Source organism: Pogoniulus pusillus, chromosome 8 (assembly GCF_015220805.1).
Source record: "Pogoniulus pusillus isolate bPogPus1 chromosome 8, bPogPus1.pri, whole genome shotgun sequence".
Taxonomy (NCBI): domain Eukaryota; kingdom Metazoa; phylum Chordata; class Aves; order Piciformes; family Lybiidae; genus Pogoniulus; species Pogoniulus pusillus.
The window spans coordinates 16,424,732-16,444,715 of NC_087271.1; the positions used below are offsets into that span (position 1 = coordinate 16,424,732).

Sequence of the window (19,984 nt, forward strand, 5' to 3'; positions counted from 1 at the left end):
AATGAAGCTCCCCACTGAAACACTTATAAAATGTTTTCTCTATTTAATCTGTGACTATTTCTAGAAGCTAGGACACAAAACCCAGACAGAGCCATAGGGTAAGACGTAAGCATGTCTCTCTCTATGATTTCTGAATATTGGTTCAGTATTTCTGAGCACTGTGTGCAAGTGCACAAAGCTGCTTATTTTGTCCAAATCACACCCAGAAGTTACAGGTCCGGTACCCAACTTACTGTGGTATTACTGCTGCTGTCTGCAGCGCTGAACGGATCAGTGCCGGCCGTCACAAAAGGATCGGTGGAAGACTGCTTGAAAAAACAGTCAGCTGCAAAAGGGTCTGAACCTTTGAAGGGATCACCACCAAAGGGATCTAAAAAGGAAACATCTCATTGTCACCACTTCTGGCTTGACTTAACTTGATGTCTTAAAGATTAAACATTAGATTGCTGTTTTTCAGACTGCAACAAGGTCTAAGACCAAGGATCTTTCAAGAATGAACTTTGTGAATAAATTGTATCTGGGATTCAAAACATTAGAGAAGACCAAAACCTGCTGCGCATGATGAAAACTTTGGGTAACACCAGTGGGTCAGTACCAGAATAATCTTGTGCATATAGGTGCTTGAACCAAGCCATTCCTTGTACTCTAAAAACAAAGACACTTACAAAGCCTAATGCTTCTCTGAACTCTCCTACCCTCCTCTTTCCTTCACTTCCCCATCACAACTCATGTTTTGCTATTTGGCTGTTGGTCTTCAGCACTGTTTCTGCATAAACCTTCCTTCTGGCCATTTTTCTTTTGTTGTCACCAGTTACTCCATTCACAATCAAACAAATTTTGCAATGGTATTGCCTGGACAGTCAGTCTGAAGAGAGGCTTCTCACCTTTTTCAGTATTTGGATCTATAGCAAGTTGGTAAACTGAGAGCCTTTGAAAGAGTACAGTCCTACAACCTGGTATGCAAAACAGGCAGCAAGAGATTGAGGCCTTCTGTTCGCCACCTTCACATGCTTGAATCCCAACTGAAGATGCTTCCAAGAGATTTGAAAAGCTTTAACTCAACTGGCCCACTGCTGCTGCTGCCATGTATTTGTCTATCCCATGGGGATATCTTACAGCCTTGTCCACCTTTTTTCTGTTGGAAGTGTGACAATCTTCCCCTAGCAGGAATCATTTAGAAAAACACATTAGAAGTTACAAAGTTACTTACCAATTTTCCCAAAAGGGTCATCTTTGAAGGGATCACCTGTTGTGTTTGGATTTTTTTGTTAAAAAAAGAAAAAGTTACTTGTCATGAAGCATGCATTTATTTGAAGTCTTTTGGACTTCTACACTTGAAGCACTTCTACAGCTTGAATTCAAAACTCTCAGAGGAGTAGTTTCCCTGTTTGCAGTGGAACTACAAGAGCTATCATTACACGAAGCACATTGCATAGTACTTCATCCTTGTGAAACACAGAAGCAACAATCCCAGAGATGTTTCTCTTGACTGTTGTCCATAAACACCCACATTACAGTATTCACCACCACAGCAATCCAGGCCAGCCCCTGGCAGAAGCGTAGGCCCAGTTTTAATTAATTCTCACAGGCACCACGGATGTTAGCTTCTCAGTAGTATTGTCTGTACTGGATGCATGGGCTCAGTTGCATCAGCTCTGCTTCTGCAGCTACTTCTGAGACACGAGTGTACCACCTCTTAGCTCTAAGTGTCTGCCTCTGAGCATAGTGAGCAGACAACGGTTGGCTACTGACATGTAATACCCTTTTCCTCCGAGAGAAAGGCTTTGTCATGTTCTCTAAGTAAGAACACTCACAGAGTAAAAAAAAACAAACCCACAAAAATCATGCAGTATCTACATGGAAACATTCAAACTGTTTTAAGCTTCATTTGTTAATTAAAAGTATTCAGTCTGCACTGATATTCTTTCAGAAGCCAAATCATCCAAACCAAATTTTGCTTAATTTTGATGCAATGTGAGCTAAATCAATCAGCCCACACTGATTCTGAAACCATGCAAAAATCATATTAGATGTGGCTGAAAACATCTGCTTCAGTAGCTAATCCAAATTAACTCTCCTTCTCCAAGTGGCTCCTTATAGACAGGCCACTTCTTCCAACAAAAAAAAAAAAAGCAAGCTGAGCAACAGCATTTTTAAGTGGGAAGTGCTTAAAATAAAGCCTTGCACTTCCACGGCTGAGCAGATGGTGCAGTTCCACATTACCTTTCCCTGAGTGCCAAACTCACCCTAAGTAGGCCACAGCCATTCACTCTCAACCACCCACAGACACCCCACACCAGAGCTTGCTGAACTCTCAAGGCTGACCTGTGCTGTAAATTAGATTAAGGACCCCACGTGGATCACAAGTATGCCCACACCTTTAAGACCAAAGTGCAGCTCATGAGGCAGGGGGGCAAAGAAAGCACTCAGGAATAGCAGCAAGGGAAGGGTGCCATTTTCACAGCTATTTAGGAAGCCCAGATGAAGGAAGAAGAAACACTCTGGAAGTCTAATCCTGTCATTTCTATTTTTGTAATGCTACTGACTCTACATTCCTGTCACTCAAACATCTTAACATATATTCCATAAAGAACAGTTTCAAGGTGAAGATCAGTCTGAGATGTGTTTGTACAAGACCTGTTCCTGCAAATATACACTTAGAAAAGTTTACTTACTGCCCACGAAAGGGTCAGACTGGAAGAACTCTAAACTGCTTTCAGAAACCAGGTCAGGCAAGGGATGAGATTCAGCATTGAATGGATCTTCCTGGGCAATGCAAAAAGAAATAGAGAAAGGTATTAAATTTTTCAGGACATACAGGATGGAAAACACTTCTGTCATCTTGTGTTACCACTTAGTAGCTTCTTAAAGCTGGAGGAGGGGCCAGGGTAGAGGCACAACAGAAAACACAGCCAGCTGGAATTCTACAAAATTCAGTGGAGATACAAAACACTTTTCCAACAACAATCTGTTTGCTGTACCAGATGAATGTTCTCAAGACATCACACTCTAAATAATTTTTAAAAAATCTTATTTCCCTGTAGTTCTCTGACCATGAAGCAAGGGACATGCTACAAGATGGAAATTATTTAAGTACATTTTATTTCTTCCCCACCCCAGATCTGAACACACTCACTTTTTTGGTAATAGTTGCAGCTGAGGTCTCTTCTTCCACAACACAGGCTGTTGTTTCAGGACTATTCCGTACCTACGTAAGGATAAAATAAAGAAACAGAACAGAATTGTAAGTATTAAATAGCTAAAAGAATATACTGAAAGATACTTCAAGAGATTCACACTTGAACAGAACACACTGGTGTTCCCTGAGAAAGCTTTTAAAAACCAGCCAGCACCACAAGGCATCAAGAATCTCCTTGGGCATACAGAGAACATTTAAAGGAAGACAGCTTTAGATTTTCTGTGCTATTCCTAACTGCCTTCTCGTTGCACTGACAGGAGACAGCTGTTCTCCTTCAATGTTAATTCTACCAGTCAATTTTGGGTGTTTTTAAATATATGCTTCCAAAGCACATTTTTATTCCCACTTTGCAGCTAAGCTAAATTTGTCTCCTATTCTGCTTATCAACTTTGTGATGGCAGAAACACAAGTCCCTCCAGTAACACCCTGTGGTGGCTTAAGAAACTTCCCCTGTACTATTGGAATTTACCAGACCAAGTCAGATGGCCTGGAAGTCAGATAAAGTTGATTTAAGGCAAAGCTACATTTACAAGCATATATATACAATATATTTACAAGTATTTACAATTATATATCATTCAGAAATAACACAGAAATCCAAATCCCCTCACAAAGAAACTGCTCAGAGGGGCTCAAAGCCTCTCTCTCACACACACACAGAGAAAACGAAACAACCAGCAAAGCTTACTTTCCAATGAAAGATATTAGAGTAGGGCAAAGGAAAAGCAGCATCCCAGAGCAAAGAGGAATAAATTGTTTACACTGTGGCTTTTTATGCCTTTTAGCAAGCCAGTTAATGATACAGACTTCATCATTATTATTCTTTTACAATCAATGATCTAATTTCAGAGGATGTCAGGAGTTGGAAGGGACCCAAAGAGATTGAGTCCAACCTCCCTGCCAGAGCAGGACCATTACAATATAGCACAGATCAGAGAGGAATGCATCCAGAGAGGCCTTGAAAGTCTCCAGGGAAGGAGACTCCACAACCTCTCTGGGAAGCCTGTTCCAGTGTTCTGCGACCTTTACAGTCAAGAAGTTCCCCCTTGTGTTGAGGTGGAACCTCCTGTGCTGCAGCTTACATCCACTGCTCCTTGTCCTGTGACAGGGAGCATTAGAATATTCCAATTACTGGATGATCTTGGAGGTCTCTTCCAGTCTGGTTGATTCTATGAATTAGCCTCAAACCAGCACACACCCTGACATTCCGCTTGTGCAACTCTTCAAAAACATAATCAGTCTTGATCCATTAACTTATTCCAACTTCACAGCTGCATGGCATCATGATCAAGCGGGCAAAACTACTCACTGGAGACACACTGTTGATTTGTTCATCTTCTGCTACACTCTCCTTTTCAGCAGTTTCATTGAGGTTGGTGGTTTCACTGCTGCTGTTGCTAAGACTGGGGTGATCCACATTTCCGTTCACAAGCGTATTGTGTGGCTTGGAGTGCCAACTACATTGGTCATTTTCCAGTTCTTTCAGCTCAAGAAGTTTTGTCTGCACCTGTAAAACAGAAATGCATCAGTTTGGCAGTAAACAGAAGCTAGCATGCAACCATCACCTCTGAAATGCAAGGCAGAAGGTGTGTCTGAAATTCATTTCACAAGTCAATACAACAAAACCACATTACTTCAGTCCAGGGCTGAAACTTGAGCCCAAATGTAATTTAGAACTGATGCAAAGCAGATGCTGAAGGATAGAGCTGAGAACTTTCTCTAGCCAAGGAAGCAGACTGCATCACTGGCAGCACAGAGACTTTTTGCTTTGTTTCTACTCAAACTCACAAGATGAGCTGCAAAGCTTTCAGGGCTTTCTTCATTTGATTCTGCTTGGGGACTTTGTTGCAGAAAGTGCTTGTGCATGTGGTATTTGAAAATATTCTTTGGAGGTCCCTTCCAACCCCTACCACTCTGTGATTCTGTGAAATGGGTTCTAAAGCTCTTTGAGAAAAGAAAGTGTTCCTGCATGAACACTATCAAGGGGAAAATATAATACAAATCATTAGCAAGTTACAGACATGAAATGTGAGAAACAACCAATCCAAAAATCAACCATTTCCAAGGTCATAGGAAGACTTTTCATTTTGTTTTTAACTTGGTTACAAGGTGACTCTGGCTAATACACTAGACAGAAAGCAAGTTAGAAGAGAAGAATGATGAAGAAAGGGCGCGCAAGCTAACACATCACTGGCTACAGGCAGGAGCTAAAATGGTTCCTTTAAAGCAAGAGCTGACATTTCAAAGCACAGTGCTTAAAACCCAGTGCAGCCATCTCTGCTTCTCAGCATCTAGCCTCAATCCAACTTAGTCTTGCATTCACCTTACTTTTCCCCTCCAGCAATGCACTAAATAAATATTACATTACCAATTTCATACTAACTTCACACCACTTAAAGATTAGTGAGAATGTACCCCAGGCCATGGCTGAGGGAGAAAAGCTTAAATAACTACTGGACAGGATTTATACAGGCATCATCCTTTTTTTGTGTGTTACATTAAGCCAAATTATTTATGAAGTCAAATAAACTAATCCCTTTTTAGTAACAAAGCTTGAAGAAAAATCATGAAGTACCCTGAGTGACTTGAGTCATCCTCTAAGAATCCCAACTACTGGCACAGAACACACATGTAAGCAACTGAAGATGAGCAAACAGTGAAAACAATAAAATGCTTTCCCCTTCAGGAAAACCACACTAAAGGTTGTCAACTAAAACTTTTTTGGAGGGGAGGGGGTGGGGTGTGTCTTTCATGCTGCCTTACTGAATTGATTTCCTGTTGTGAATCCTGCAGATGTTGCTGAAGAGGTCCCAGCTGTGCTTTCCCAGACTCTATGCAGTGCTCCAGTTCTGCAGTTTCTTGCTGCAGGCGACTCAGCTCCTCTTGAGCTTTGGTCAGTTCATCTTCATATGCTGAAATCTTTGATTCCTGGCTTGTTATTTCAGCCTTCAGCACAGCAATCTGAATAATGAACAACATTTCAAAGCCAAGCAAAAAAAACCAAAACCAAAACCTACCAACATTTCCAAACACAGCCAAATACCATTATTTATGACCAGAAAAAATACTTATATATATTGTAGGGAGTAGACCTGAACAAAAGGTTAAGTCTTTGGTTATAATAAGATCACAATGTTCTGTTTTCCTGAACACCACAGATATTTCTAACAGTGAAAATACCATTTCAGACCTTAAAAAAAACCCAAACACTCTTGTTTCATAGAATCATAGAATGCATTGGGTTGGAAGGGACCTTTAAAGGTCATCTAGTTCAACTATCCTGGGAGAGGATCCTCTAAACACTCAGCAAGAGGATGAGGCCCAGAAGCAGTGCTCAGCAACAGGACAAAGGGCAGTGGGCACAAACTGGAATAAGTAGGTTCTATCTGAACAGGGGGAGAAACTTCTTTGGTGGGAGGGTGTCAGAGCTCTGGAGCAGGCTGCCCAAAGATGCTGTGGAGTCTCGTCTGGAGAGATTCCAAACCCACCTGGACAAGCTGCTGTGGGTGATCCTGCAGCAGGGGTTGGACTAGATGCTCTCCAGAGGTCCCTTCCAACCCCACTATGTTGTGAGACTGCATGCCCAAGAAACTGAGTGCCTGGCAGAGGCTGGGTCTCATATTAGATAACATCTACACAATTATGATTTTTTTTCAGCATTAAACACATCAGTCCCAGTAATTATTTCTTCTAACTACACTTACAATTCTGCATTACTTGTGTGCAAGTATGTCTCAGTCTATTGTTGTCACTATATTAGGAGGTTACTGAAGTGAGTGAACATTTCCCATTCTCTGTTGAGCACAAAATCTTGACACTCAACATATTTGTTAATTTTTTTTCCTGCTCTCACAACTCTTGACACAAGGCTGAATTGATCGAAATGAAGCCTTAGCTACTAGACCTTACCAAACGGGCCTCCTCTGCACATTTCTGTCTGATATCATTAAGTTGCTCTTCCAACTTGGCCTTCTGCTCATCGAGATCGTTAAGGATTTCCTGCGCCTCCTGCTTCTGAGCTTGCAGCTTTTGCAGGTTACTGCTCTCCTGCTTTACCTCATCCTGTAGATCCTGTAACAAAACAGACGGAGCTTTGTGCTTGCTCCCTCTCTCCTCCTAAACGACTACAATGCAGTGTAAACTGCAGTACTTATTCAGAGCATCCACATTATCTTCCAAAAGCTAGCACTTATGACACACCAGACGAGTTGGCATTAAGTCTAACATGCAAAAATAATCAGGTTATTTGTTTTCCAGGGCTTTTTTCCTTCAGTCAAAGGAACCTCACTTAAGTGCTGAAGATTGTGCACCAGCACATCAACTGTTTAACTCAGAAGGGGGTTGGTATTTCACGGTGAATTTAAAGCTGTCTCTGCTCAGGTTGCTATACTGTCTCCCTCCTATGTTTTAGCAGTGTGTTTTACTGAGCTCCTTAAGAACAGAAATTCTTTATTCTGCTCCTGCCCCTTGAAAAACACTGCCAAAAATAGGAAAGAAACTGATGCATTATTAACTCAAATCCACTCTTTTCTAGAATGTTTGCAAAAATCAGCCAAAAGCTGAATTTTCCACCTACCAGCACTGGTAAAAAATGCACACTGCATATAAAGCAGCATGGCATATTTCCATTTATGAAAAACCAGTAAGTATGTACCATGTGCTCCAAGTACAGAAAGCAGCATTATTTGCTAATTAGCTCACTTCTGAGCAACAGGAACAGCCACACCTCGACAAAGTGCAGGAACAACATCAAATGAAAGGTCAAGAAAAGATTTCAGGAAGAAGAAAGAATCAAAGACGAGAGGAATACAGGGAGGTCAAAAAGGATTAATACAAAAGAAGTATTAGATGAAAAGAGACTGTTACAGTCTGAGAAAATAGAGCAGTTGAAGGAAGAATCACGAACAACAGTTAAAAACTAATAGAGATAAAAGAAAATTAAGGAGGATAAGAAAACAAACTGACATGAATTTCTGATTAGATCATTGTGTGCTACTCTAAGCTAAGACCTTGATGCCCCTTTTTAGTTTGGGTTTCTGGAGTTTCTTTTGGTGAGTGATAGTTTACCCATCTGTGCTAGCACCTTCAGATAATCAGGCCAAAAAACTCCATATAGAAATAGAAAGGCATATGGTGCAGCAGACCATAGGAAACCTTGGGATAACTGGAAGACTATCTAGAAAGAGAAATTAACAACAACAAAGGAAAGAAAACACCACCAAAAAAACCACACAAACTCTCTCCAATCAGACCTGGAGTTCAGTAAAGGGTGTGTGACTGATGTGCAGCAGGCAAACATGGTGCATCACTGCTTATTTCTAATCCAGGAAAAAGAAAAAAGCCCCTAACTTGGATAACTGGGACACTCTTGATCCACTCATTTTTTTCACATCACTTTGAAAAGCCTCCACAAAAGCAACGGGGTAAAAAGTAGCAGCTTAAAGAGATTCCAGTCCCTTTTCTCTAAAAGGAAGCAAGAATTCACATGCACACAAGCTAAATATAGATCACCTTAAATCTTACTGCCCCTGAATCCCAATGGCTGTCCTAGGCACAGCAGCAGAGCAGCACTGAAGAGGCCTGATGGCTCCCAGGAAAAAAAAAGGAAAAACCCAACCAAAACAAAATACCAAACATGTTCATATAATCACTCCCAAAATTAAAGGTTGAAGTAGACAGAACTGGGGAGAATACCCAAAGATGCCTCTTCAGGAAGTAAACCAGGCTCCACCTAAGCTTTGACTTCAAAGAACAGTCTCAGCAAAGAAGCATCATCTTCATGCTCAAACACTGAATGAGATTCATAAACGCATCCAAGGTGGTAATTCAATCATTAACTCTCCATGCTAACTCAGCACAGGATGAGGAAAGTCTAGATAGCTGTATTTCCCACAAACAGTGGATTTAACTGCCTGCTAGCCTGTACTTCACCAAACAACTCAGGTGCTAAGAACTGTTAAGCTTGAAGGAGTCACTGCAACAAAGAACAGAGAAAATTCATTGCTGAGTGGGATACCTGGAGCAAATCTATTTTAAAAAGCCTCAGGCCAACAGGAAAATTGAAAGGCTATAAAAGAAGACCAGAAACATTCTGGCATGCTTAGAAAGCCACAATCCCAAAACCGCTGATAACTTCTCATGCCCTCAGCCCTGCCTTCCTTGAAGCAGTGTCTGACATGCAGTCACTTTTTTCCCCAGCTGATGTAACCATGTCTTATTCTTTATTCTGGAGGGACAGGCCTTTGAAAGATTTCTCTTACAATGTTTCCATGTGCTATTGTGAAGTCAAAAGGTCTGTTTTGCTTTATCTGGGTAAAATTCTAGGGCAAACCTAACTGTTGGAAAGCCAAGAGAACCACCACATATTGCAGAGCCCTAGCAGGCAGACTGGAAAACCATGCCCACAGATTTGAAGTGCTAGATGGAAAATGAGAGCCTTGTGACTGTGTCCAAAGCCCACTGCCTGAGGCAGTGTTCTAGCTGCTGGAGCTCTAACATTCCTGTCTAGAAGACACAAATGTTCAGATGAGAGAGCAAGGAGACGCCCAAGCAAAAGCACTGTCAGATGCCACTTGGTCAAAATTTCATGCTTTATTTACACATGAACTCTGCAAAACAAACTTTGTACTGCCAAGAGGGTTATTTCGTATCTGAGTTTAGTTGTATTTTACAAAAAAAAGTTAATCCAGTCACAGAATAAGTTAATGAAATAATGTTTTGGAAGTTTCTTCCCTCTGATAGTCTGCCCATAACTTCAGTAGCAAAGATTAAGGAGTGATGTTTCTTAAAGAGTTGATTATTTAATAAATATATTAAAACCTCTAAGTTTATTTTCTTTCCAAGTTTTTTTTCTTCTCAGTCTTTGGTTTTTAATATTTATTTACACAGTATATAAATTAGCTTATGGAAGAAAAAGCTGTCATTCCTTCCCTCTTGCCATACAAATCAATTCATTCCATCACAGACCATGGCTGTATTTGAGGTAATATTGTGCCCACGGAAGTAACTCTGGAAACCCTAGAATGTGATGTCACAAAGTGATCTTGACCCAAAGCGTCAGACTAGAAGGCACTGCTTTTACACAACATCTTTAGAAATGTCACTAGTAGACTAAAACCAGAAGAAAAAAAATCCATAATGTAAAGATCCTTAGTCTGACAACACCATTCTCTGAAGTTCTAGAAAGTTTCCTGAAACATGCAGGTCCTCCAACACTTGGGAGCAAGAAAGAGACCAGAGATAAAGGGCCACCAGCTTAAATAAATGCTGCAGCCATTTCCTGTTTGATCCTGATGATTTCTCATTTTCCTGACAAGCCAGTATAGACTGTTCCTCCTCTGCAAGCTGACAGAGCTCCATAACTCTCTGTTTAACAAGGGACAAGTAGCCTGTGTGATCACTAAGAAGTTAAAGACCTGAGATGGTGGCTACCAACGCCACCGCTCTAGATACAATGACTGAAATCGCTTCTGTGGTGCTGCTGGTTATCAAACACTGAAGTGACGTAAAAAGCTATCGGGTGACACCAGTGCTGTGACGTCCAAGGGAAGGGGTTTATGTAGCTTTATGCACCTTTTGGACAAAGGCACCAGAGCACTCAGCCTCCACACACACACACACACACACATATTCAGGACACATCAAAAAAAGCATCTTGTGTGCAAAGCCCACAACAGCCAGAAGGGTTTTGAACAGTGTGAGAAAGCAAGGTACAGAGCGGAGACAGAATCACAGACATGGGCAACTTCTCTGTGCATTCCTGCAGCTGCTGAATCTGGCTGCCACAGGACTGACAGGCCAGCATTTGAAAGGTCAAACTATTAATTATCATCCAAGCATTAAGGATATTAAATAGCCAAGCCCCAAATTCACAGACAGTTCTAACATGTTGGCTCTTCTGCACTCTTTATGTCAGGCAGGAAAAAAATCTTGCATTTCCTCTTAAATAAAAGATTATTTAAAAGAATAAAATACTCCTATAATAAATGTAGAAATACATGTAAATGATAAGATATCACACTGAAGATTCTTCTGAAATTAGCAACGCCAGCTGCTTTTGCAGCTTGAAATATTGCTTTGCAGCATTTTATTCAGAGCTTGGCTAGACTGTAGCACCCTCAACACTGATGCTGACTGTATAATTGTTAATCTCTGTGAAGCACTTGCAAAAATTTACATTTTCCAATATCCTGGAAATTCAGTGTTATCCTTTTAAAAAATAATATGTTTGATTCTTGTTTGAAATTCACTTGAAGCAACATTCTTCCCAAGCTGCCACTTACTGTGACTCTTGAGAAGCAGCCCAATATACAAGGCCTTTTAAATGCAGTCACTTAAGTTCACTGATCTGTACTGCTATAGTGTCTTAATTACACATTAGAAAGCCTTGCTAAAACAAACAACAACACGCCCCTTTTGTAACATTTTCTATTTACAGCTGCATGCAGGCTACCATAGCTGAGAAACTGACACATACACAGAAACACACGCACCCACACCAATTCATGTTCCTCTAGAAAATACACTTCAGAGTGCTTTCATTTTCTTAGCCACCAAGATTTTTTTGTAGCACTAAGTGATGCGATCTAAAGGCTCAGCAATCCCATTGCCATTAAAGCAAGCACCACATGGTGCAGTATCAGGTGTCCAAATAGTAATTTTGTGTCTTATTTACCTGGACCTCACTTGTCCTCTGCTTGATGGTATCTTCTTTCTCCTTCAGGTCTTGCTCTACATTATTCTTTTCCCTAGAAGACCAGCAAACAATGCAAGAATACTTCAGAACATCAGCTACAGCAGGTACAGTTATCCAGCCCCCTAAGCCTGCGTCTCTCTTTAAATACATAGCGGAACATAAAACACAAAGGAGGTGAGGGATTTCTGCTTCCCAACTGATTTACAAGACAGAAGCCACCTAAGTGTCCTGCACAGCCCCCTTCTCTCTAGCACCCAGCTGCACTTCGGCGATAAGGAAGCTCAGAAATGGGAGGGGGCGGGAGGGCGGAATCAATGAAGTGCTGTCTGCAGTGATCTCACTGTTGCTATGGAGCCTGTCTAATGACAGCTGCTGGCCAAAGGGGGAGGGATTGCATCAGATTCAGGTTCTTAACCCTTGCAGACAGGCGGATTCCTCTGTTAAGGGCCGCTGGAGAACATCTCCAGCAGGCCCGGCTGGCTGCTAATCCAGCTTAGTGTGCCCCGCTGCAGACAGCAGGGGTCGGCTTGCTGTGGGGCTGGCTGCTCAGACACTGCAGGGAGCGCTGCGCTGTGTCGCGGCAAGCCTGGCTCTACAGACATTTATTCAGGTTTGTAAGTGGCTGCTGATGACAGGGAAATCATCTGCAATAAATTCTTCGCAATCAGAGATAAAAATAGCTTTAAGAAAGGGGGCAAAATATCCCCAAACATACGACTGAAGAATGTTCCTGTTTTAAGCGATGAGTGTTTCTCCCCAGACAGCCCATGGGCTCTCTTCTCCTCTCACAGAAGCAGGGAAGCATTAAGCATTACAGTTTTAACACTACCGTCTGCTAACAGGCAGTTCTTTTTTCACACAGACTGTGTTGATCATAAATCAGCACACCCGTTAAAAGTTAGAACTTGAAAAATTATAAAGCTAGCACTTGTAAATGGAATGCCAGAGTGAAAAGCTATCAAATTGCTAGTATCATACAACATATTGAAATGAAAGGTAACTTTGTGTTTTAATAACAGCAGTGTAATAATCCATCTGAATCTATTCATGTTACCACTTAATACAGGGGAAAACATTCCTGTCTCTGAAGTAAAGCAGGCTTACTCTAAGTTCACTTTATTCAAGCTGAGGAATTCCTGTTTACTGCTAAACCAGACACAACAGAAATTTAAACAGAGGGAAATAATAAATTCATATGGCACAGATCTTCAATGTGAAAAAAAGCTTTGAGGAACAGGGCTAGCTAGGTGTGGACCTTCACATTCCATCAAGTTCTGCCACTCACCATTCATCAGAAAAAAGCATCATGGAAACGCTAAGCAAATCTTTACCATTGCCAAAGCTGCAGCACACTCCTCTAGCTCAACAAACTATTACTTGTAACATTACTGCACACCTGAGGGATGGACTGCACACCTGAGGGATGGCAAAGAGCTCAGGTCCAGCCAGCATGGGTTTAGGAAGGGCAGATCCTGCCTTTCTAACCTGATCTCCTTCTATGATCAGGTGACCCGCTTGGTGGATGTGGGGAGGCCTGTGGATGTGGTCTATCTGGACTTCAGCAAGGCCTTTGACACTGTCCCCCACAGCAAACTGCTGGCTAAGCTGTCAGCCCATGGCTTGGATGGCAACACTCTGTGCTGGGTTAGGAACTGGCTGGACGGCCGGACCCAGAGAGTGGTGGTGAATGGTGCCACATCCAGCTGGCGGCCAGTCACTAGTGGTGTCCCTCAGGGATCTGTGCTGGGCCCCATCCTCTTTAACATCTTCACAGATGATCTGGATGAGGGCATGGATTCAGTCATCAGCAAGTTTGCAGATGACACTAAGCTGGGGGCAGATGTGACTGAGTTGGAGGGCAGAAGGGCTCTGCAGCGGGACCTTGACCACCTGGACAGATGGGCAGAGGCCAATGGGATGGCATTCAATAGCTCGAAGTGCAGGGTGCTGCACTTTGGCCACAACAACCCCATGCAGAGATACAGGCTGGGGTCGGAGTGGCTGGAGAGCAGCCAGACAGAGAGGGATCTGGGGGTACTGATTGATACCCGCCTGAACATGAGCCAGCAGTGTGCCCAGGTGGCCAAGAGAGCCAGTGGCATCCTGGCCTGCATCAGGAATGGTGTGGTCAGCAGGAGCAGGGAGGTCATTCTGCCCCTGTACTCTGCACTGGTTAGACCACACCTCGAGTACTGCGTTCAGTTCTGGGCCCCCCAGTTTAGGAAGGACACTGAGATGCTCGAGCGTGTCCAGAGAAGGGCGACGAGGCTGGTGAGAGGCCTCGAGCACAAGCCCTATGAGGAGAGGCTGAGGGAGCTGGGGTTGTTTAGCCTGGAGAAGAGGAGGCTCAGGGGTGACCTTATTACTGTCTACAACTACCTGAAGGGTGGTTGTGGCCAGGGGGAGGTTGCTCTCTTCTCTCAGGTGGCCAGCTCCAGAACGAGAGGACACAGCCTCAGGCTGCGCCAGGGGAAATTTAGGCTGGAGGTGAGGAGAAAGTTCTTCACTGAGAGAGTCATTGGACACTGGAATGGGCTGCCTGGGGAGGTGGTGGAGTCGTCGTCCCTGGGGCAGTTCAAGGCAAGGTTGGATGTGGCACTTGGTGCCATGGTCTAGCCTTGGGCACTGTGGTAAAGGGTTGGACTTGATGATCTGTGAGGTCTCTTCCAACCTTGGTGATACTGTGATAACTGTACTTCCATATTTAAAACACTGCAACACAGGGCTGAAACAACTTCTGTTGATTTTGCCTTCCACATCTTTCCATGAACAAAGAGCCTCAACCTCAATAAAGCCCTTCAACAGATCAAGATGAAAACACCCTCAAAGCCCTCAGACATGCATCAAGCACAGCAAACATTCAGGCACATTATTCTTGACTGACGATAAAAGAGAATAACTGACTAGGCAAACAACTGCTTGTTACTTTTCCTGCTCAGGTACAAAAACTGAGCAGAAAATAGAAATGCAAGCAGGTATGTATGCTTTAATAGACAGCCTTTCTACACTGCTGCCATTGGTCTGCTTAGGGGACTGTCAGAGATGGAGATCTCTTCCCCTATATTTCAACAGAAGCCAGTCCCTAAACCTTGCAAACTGGACTATGCTAAACAAGCAACAGGATACAGTGCCCACCCACAGGCAGCTTTCTCTGGCCGAATCACAACACAAACAATGAACTTGAAAAAAAGAATCAAACCAAGTGAAAGAAGTATTGTCAGGCGGAACAAGAAAAGCTTAGGCAGCAGTCTCAGGCAAAAGAAAACAAGCTGAATGTACTTAGTCTACACAGAACACATCCCCTCCTCCTCTGCCAGTAATGCCTCTTTGTTTCAGAAAAAACAACCAACCAGCCACCGAAACAAGACAGACCTACTCAATTCACTAATTCTTCTGAATGCCTCTGTGCCTTTTACCAACTACCTGCTATGCCCTGCAGGAATGTTCAGCGACTGAAAGAACCAAAAAACAAGTAACACGACTTAGTTTGATGGACATGAAAGATTTCCTGGACCAGAAAAGTTCCTTTCCACAAGAGCACTTGAAAAAAAAAAAAATCACAGAATGGCAGGTTCGGAAAGCCCCTCAGGATCACCCATAGCCCTACTCTACAAGTCACCTTAAACCATATCCCAAACGACCCTTAAACACACCCAGGGGCGGTGTCTCCGCCACCTCCCTGGACAGCTCATTCCAGTCCCCGACCACTCTCTCCGTGAAAAAATTCTTTCCTAATGTCCAACCTAAACCTCCCCAGTCTCAGCTTAAGGCCATTCCCCCTTGGTTCTGTCTCCAATTACCTGTGAGTAGAGACCGCAGCAGCCTCTCCACAATGTCCTTTCAGGTAATTGTAAACAGCCATGAGGTCTCCTCTCAGCCTCCTGTTTCACACTAACCACGCCCAGCTCCCTTAGCTCCTGGTTTATAACCAAACATCATGAAACTTAGAAAAATCCCTATGATCAATTTGCAAATGCAGTAATCTGTAAATGGGAGCCAGTGCATGGCAAAGGCTCCTTACAGCTGACAGCTGCAGAGTCCCCACATCAGCAGAGGCACTGAAACCAACCAGGAAAGCGGATCAGAGGATGATAAGGGTTGGGAAGGACCTCTGCAGATCTTTCACTCCAACTCCCCTGTCAGAGCAAGACCAGAGAATCTAATGCAGGTCACACAGGAACACATCCAGACAGGGCTGGAAAGGCTCCAGAGAAGCAGACTCCACAACCTTTCTGGGCAGCCTGTGCCAGCGCTCTGGGACCCTGACAGCAAAGTCTTCCCTCACGTTTAGGGTGGAACTCCCTGATCTATACTCAAGGCAAAGTGTTTCTGTCCAACATGCATATCCTTGATGAGATAGACCAAGTTAACTCAACTACCTCACATGCTTAGAGAGCAATGTAGTGCTGGTAAAGTTTGAAGAAACTCCACTAACTTGTGAGCCATGACTATCTTTGCATACATAAAAGCAAAGCAGTGTTTTGTAGGGAAGAAAAATGTTTTATGGCTCAAAAAAGAACATTAAGAACATCTGGTCCAGCCTCCCATAATGCTAATCAAGAAAGCTTCAAACAGCTTTCTAAGGATGTAGTGCATCTGAAGCAGAACTCACAGGCAGCAGTGCTAGAAGGCCAGAAAGATGCAGATACGCAACGGCTCTAGGCAAATCACTGCCTCTACCAGAGGGGGATCAGCCTCACTGAAGTGTTCTGCATTTTATTCTTCATCTGGCCCTCAACCTCCTCCACCTTCCCAATGTTGTTTTTTTTTGAATTAGATTAAAAAGCTATTTGCTAGCAGAAACCTTTCCCAAACAAACTGTTGAGCCACAAACACACCACCTCTGTATTCTCTGCTCAGTCTCCAAAAGCTGTGTTTTCCACACATGGTCATTCCTTTGGCCATTTCCTTTGCTGCCTTTTAAGTACACTTCAAAATCAGGTTCAACTTCTATTACTCTCAGAAGCACAGTTCTCAATGGAATGAATCATGGATCAGAATGATTATGTAGCAAGTTCAAAACCTGAACAATGCATCTTGTTTAATAATGAACAAGGATCATTTAAATTACAGTTTCAGGTGATAACTATCAAGACTGAACATACACTTCACCACTTAGAACAGAAACATGGATTAGCCAAAGATGAAAAACACATTTCCCACATTTACCACAAAGAATTCCATCTGCTGCTGAGCACTGCAGCCTGTGCTTAGGAAAGGCACAGAGAAGTGCAGTGGCTGAAAGATTCTCAAGTAATAAAAAATTAATTTCCTTGAAAAAAATTAAAAGTGAAAACATTTTGAGCCACAACTCACTTCATGACATTATGTACTGCATTCATTCTGAATGAACCCACACCAACCTCTTACTATTTTGCTTCAGTTTGCCCATATAGGCTCAAGCCTCTGACTGTTAACTCCAAACCTCCAAAGCATACCAAAGTAAGTTTAATCTTTCTAAGATTAAATATATATTAGGAGTTACCCCTACCATCCATTCAACCATCTAATCACATTCAAATGTGTCTTCAAGAATTGTTTGAGTATACTTGCCACTGAGGAAACAAAAGCAATGACTTTGACAGGCTGTGGTTCCCAAGACATAAACAGGCCTGCTTGCATGGGGACCTACCTCAAGCCACCTTCACCTGAAAATTCATGCTAGTGAACAACCTGTTTCCCTCTAAGATACTAAGAGCAAATACACATGGTCGTAGAAATGATATTTCAGGTTATTAAATGCGAGAGTCCAAAATTGGAATTAACACAACACAAAGAACAGCAGAGGAAGGCAGAGCAGGGAGAAGTGAGAAGACAGTGGCAGTAATAAGATGGAGAACAAGCAGCTGAAGTAAAAAACATTTCTGTATTTAGGAAACAGACTGTCCTTTGGCACATTGCCTGCCTTACTCTTGTCACTTGCAAGAATGATTTAATTTCACAGAGTTACAGCATGTTAGGGGCTGGAAGGGACCTTGAAAGCTCATCCAGTCCAACACCTCTGCCAAAGCAGCATCACCTACACCAGATCAAACAGGAACACATCCAGGCAGGTTTTGAGTATCTCCAGAGAGAGACTCCACAACCCCCCGGGCAGCCTGTTCCAGTGTTCTGTCACCCTCACGGCAAAAAAATTCCTCCTAATGTTTACATGAAACTTCCTGTGCCACAGTTTCCACCCATTGCCCCTTCTCCTCTCATTAATTTGGCAGATTTCATCACAGCAAAACACTCTCACTTATAAATTCATTCACATAACTGTTCTTAACAGAGGTTCCAGTAGATTTATGATAGTACCAAGAGAAAAAAAAAATAGAAATATAGAATCATAGAATGGTTTAGGTTGGAAGGGACATCAAAGATCATCTAGTCCCAACCTCTTGGTTGGTCGCTCAAAGCCTCATCCAACCTGGCCTTGAACACCTCCAGGGAGGGCGCATCCACAACCTCTCTAGGCAACCTGTTCCAGTGTTTCACCATCCTCATCATAAAGAGCTTCTTCCTAAGAAGAAGCTCTTTATCTGCTGTATCTTAAGAGAATGACATAGACAGCAAGAACTTGATTTCTTTTAGTATCTTGAAGTCATCTTCTTAATTACCTTAGAAATAATAAATGGAAGCCAAGGGTCTGCAGACTCAAAATAAAACATTTTTTCTCAGCGCAGCAATTTTTTACTGAACAGAAGAGAGGCATGTCTGTCGTTATCACCACCAAAAACCTAACACTCTCTACTTTACATACTGTTTTATCTTTCCCTTCCCACTTCCTTACTGCCACCTGAAAAAAAGCCCTTAGAATTCCCTCTGCAAATCAGAGACAACTAATGCCAATTTATGTCACAATTCCAGCATCCTAAAGATCTGCTGCATTCTCGCCTGCCAATAAAGATAACAAGCAAGAATCTCTCAAGATGCTAACTTATGCAGGAAGCATGATGGACAGATTTTTCCACAGCCTTACTGTTATTAAATGCACTCATCCAAGTGAAAAAAAGAGTAGAGCTGTTAAACAGTATTAGAGACATTTACAGAGTTAACGAGCATTTATTTGAGCAAAGCAGACTACTCCCACCTCTTCTGCACTCAACTGTGGCTTTTTTTAAAACCAGTAAGCAGCACAACTGAATCGAAGGCAACTCTGACTATTCGTTCCTCCTTTACCTACCTTTGCAGGTCTACTATTTCATTGTTTAATGTATCCAATTCTTTAATTGCAGAAAAATCTGCTACAGAACTCGGTCCTTGAGCAGTCTGAAAGATAAAAAAAAAAATCAATAATCAATACTGTTAGTGTATAGTTGATGCTGTCTAACCTCCTTATTCACTCACTTGTGACAACCGTTGGTAGCATTGTGTTTCAAATCTTCAGTCTTAGAACTTAGTCACAGAACAAAACATATATCCAATGCAGCTACTAGTTCAGAGTTGGTCTCCTGTAAACTCTTGAAAATAACTTCCACAAAAGCACAGGACTACCTGATCACATAAAAAAAACCCACCCCAACGAAACAAAAAAATCTAGTTCTAAAATGAGATTTATCTTACAGGTAACACTTAGCTTGGCTTCCTAGTATTCCTTTAAGAGCAGTTTGGTTTGTTTACTGCTTCTTCAGATTTCTTCATTTTGGTGATCCCCCTGTTGCAGAGTACAGACACTTATTTGCAATGCTTTAAGTAGATACTGAGCTAGTTCCATGTGAACCTCTGCATGAAACTTTGATAATGCAAATCATAGGGAAATTACATCCATGAGTTCCCATTTACTCAATGACTTTATAATAAGATGACTGCAACACGAACTCTTTAGAGTACTGTGCTGGTTTGAGGATAATTGGAGTATTTTAATGAGAGAAATTAGATAATTGGCTGTGAGAAGAAAACAATAATGATGTCTACTTCACCCATAGGTTTCGTTAGACATATAAAAGCAAGAACACAAAGATAAGGACGGTCTGCTGGCTGCTTGCTGTATTAACTTCTCTGCCTGAATCTATGTAACCCAACTAATGATTTCCTTCTTAACACCCCTTGCCGACCTTTTCCAGCTCACCCTGCACATAAGGGGGATCCCGAGATAAGGGAGAGGGTGG

At 42.4% G+C, this 19,984-nt stretch overlaps 1 protein-coding gene across 4 annotated transcripts in view; it reads right to left on the reverse strand.

Annotated features, from left to right (window-relative positions):
- The window catches only part of EPS15 (epidermal growth factor receptor pathway substrate 15), an 88,504-nt gene that overhangs the window by 11,435 nt on the left and 57,085 nt on the right, over positions 1–19,984 (reverse strand). For all 4 annotated transcript variants that reach the window (XM_064147353.1, XM_064147352.1, XM_064147354.1 and 1 more), the window contains 9 exons: positions 19,060–19,145; positions 11,874–11,946; positions 7,109–7,270; positions 5,963–6,160; positions 4,509–4,706; positions 3,137–3,208; positions 2,676–2,766; positions 1,211–1,246; positions 234–370 (listed from right to left, as the gene is read on the reverse strand). In XM_064147353.1, the coding sequence (XP_064003423.1) occupies positions 234–370; positions 1,211–1,246; positions 2,676–2,766; positions 3,137–3,208; positions 4,509–4,706; positions 5,963–6,160; positions 7,109–7,270; positions 11,874–11,946; positions 19,060–19,145 (1,053 nt within the window). The remainder of the gene's footprint in view (positions 1–233; positions 371–1,210; positions 1,247–2,675; positions 2,767–3,136; positions 3,209–4,508; positions 4,707–5,962; positions 6,161–7,108; positions 7,271–11,873; positions 11,947–19,059; positions 19,146–19,984) is intronic.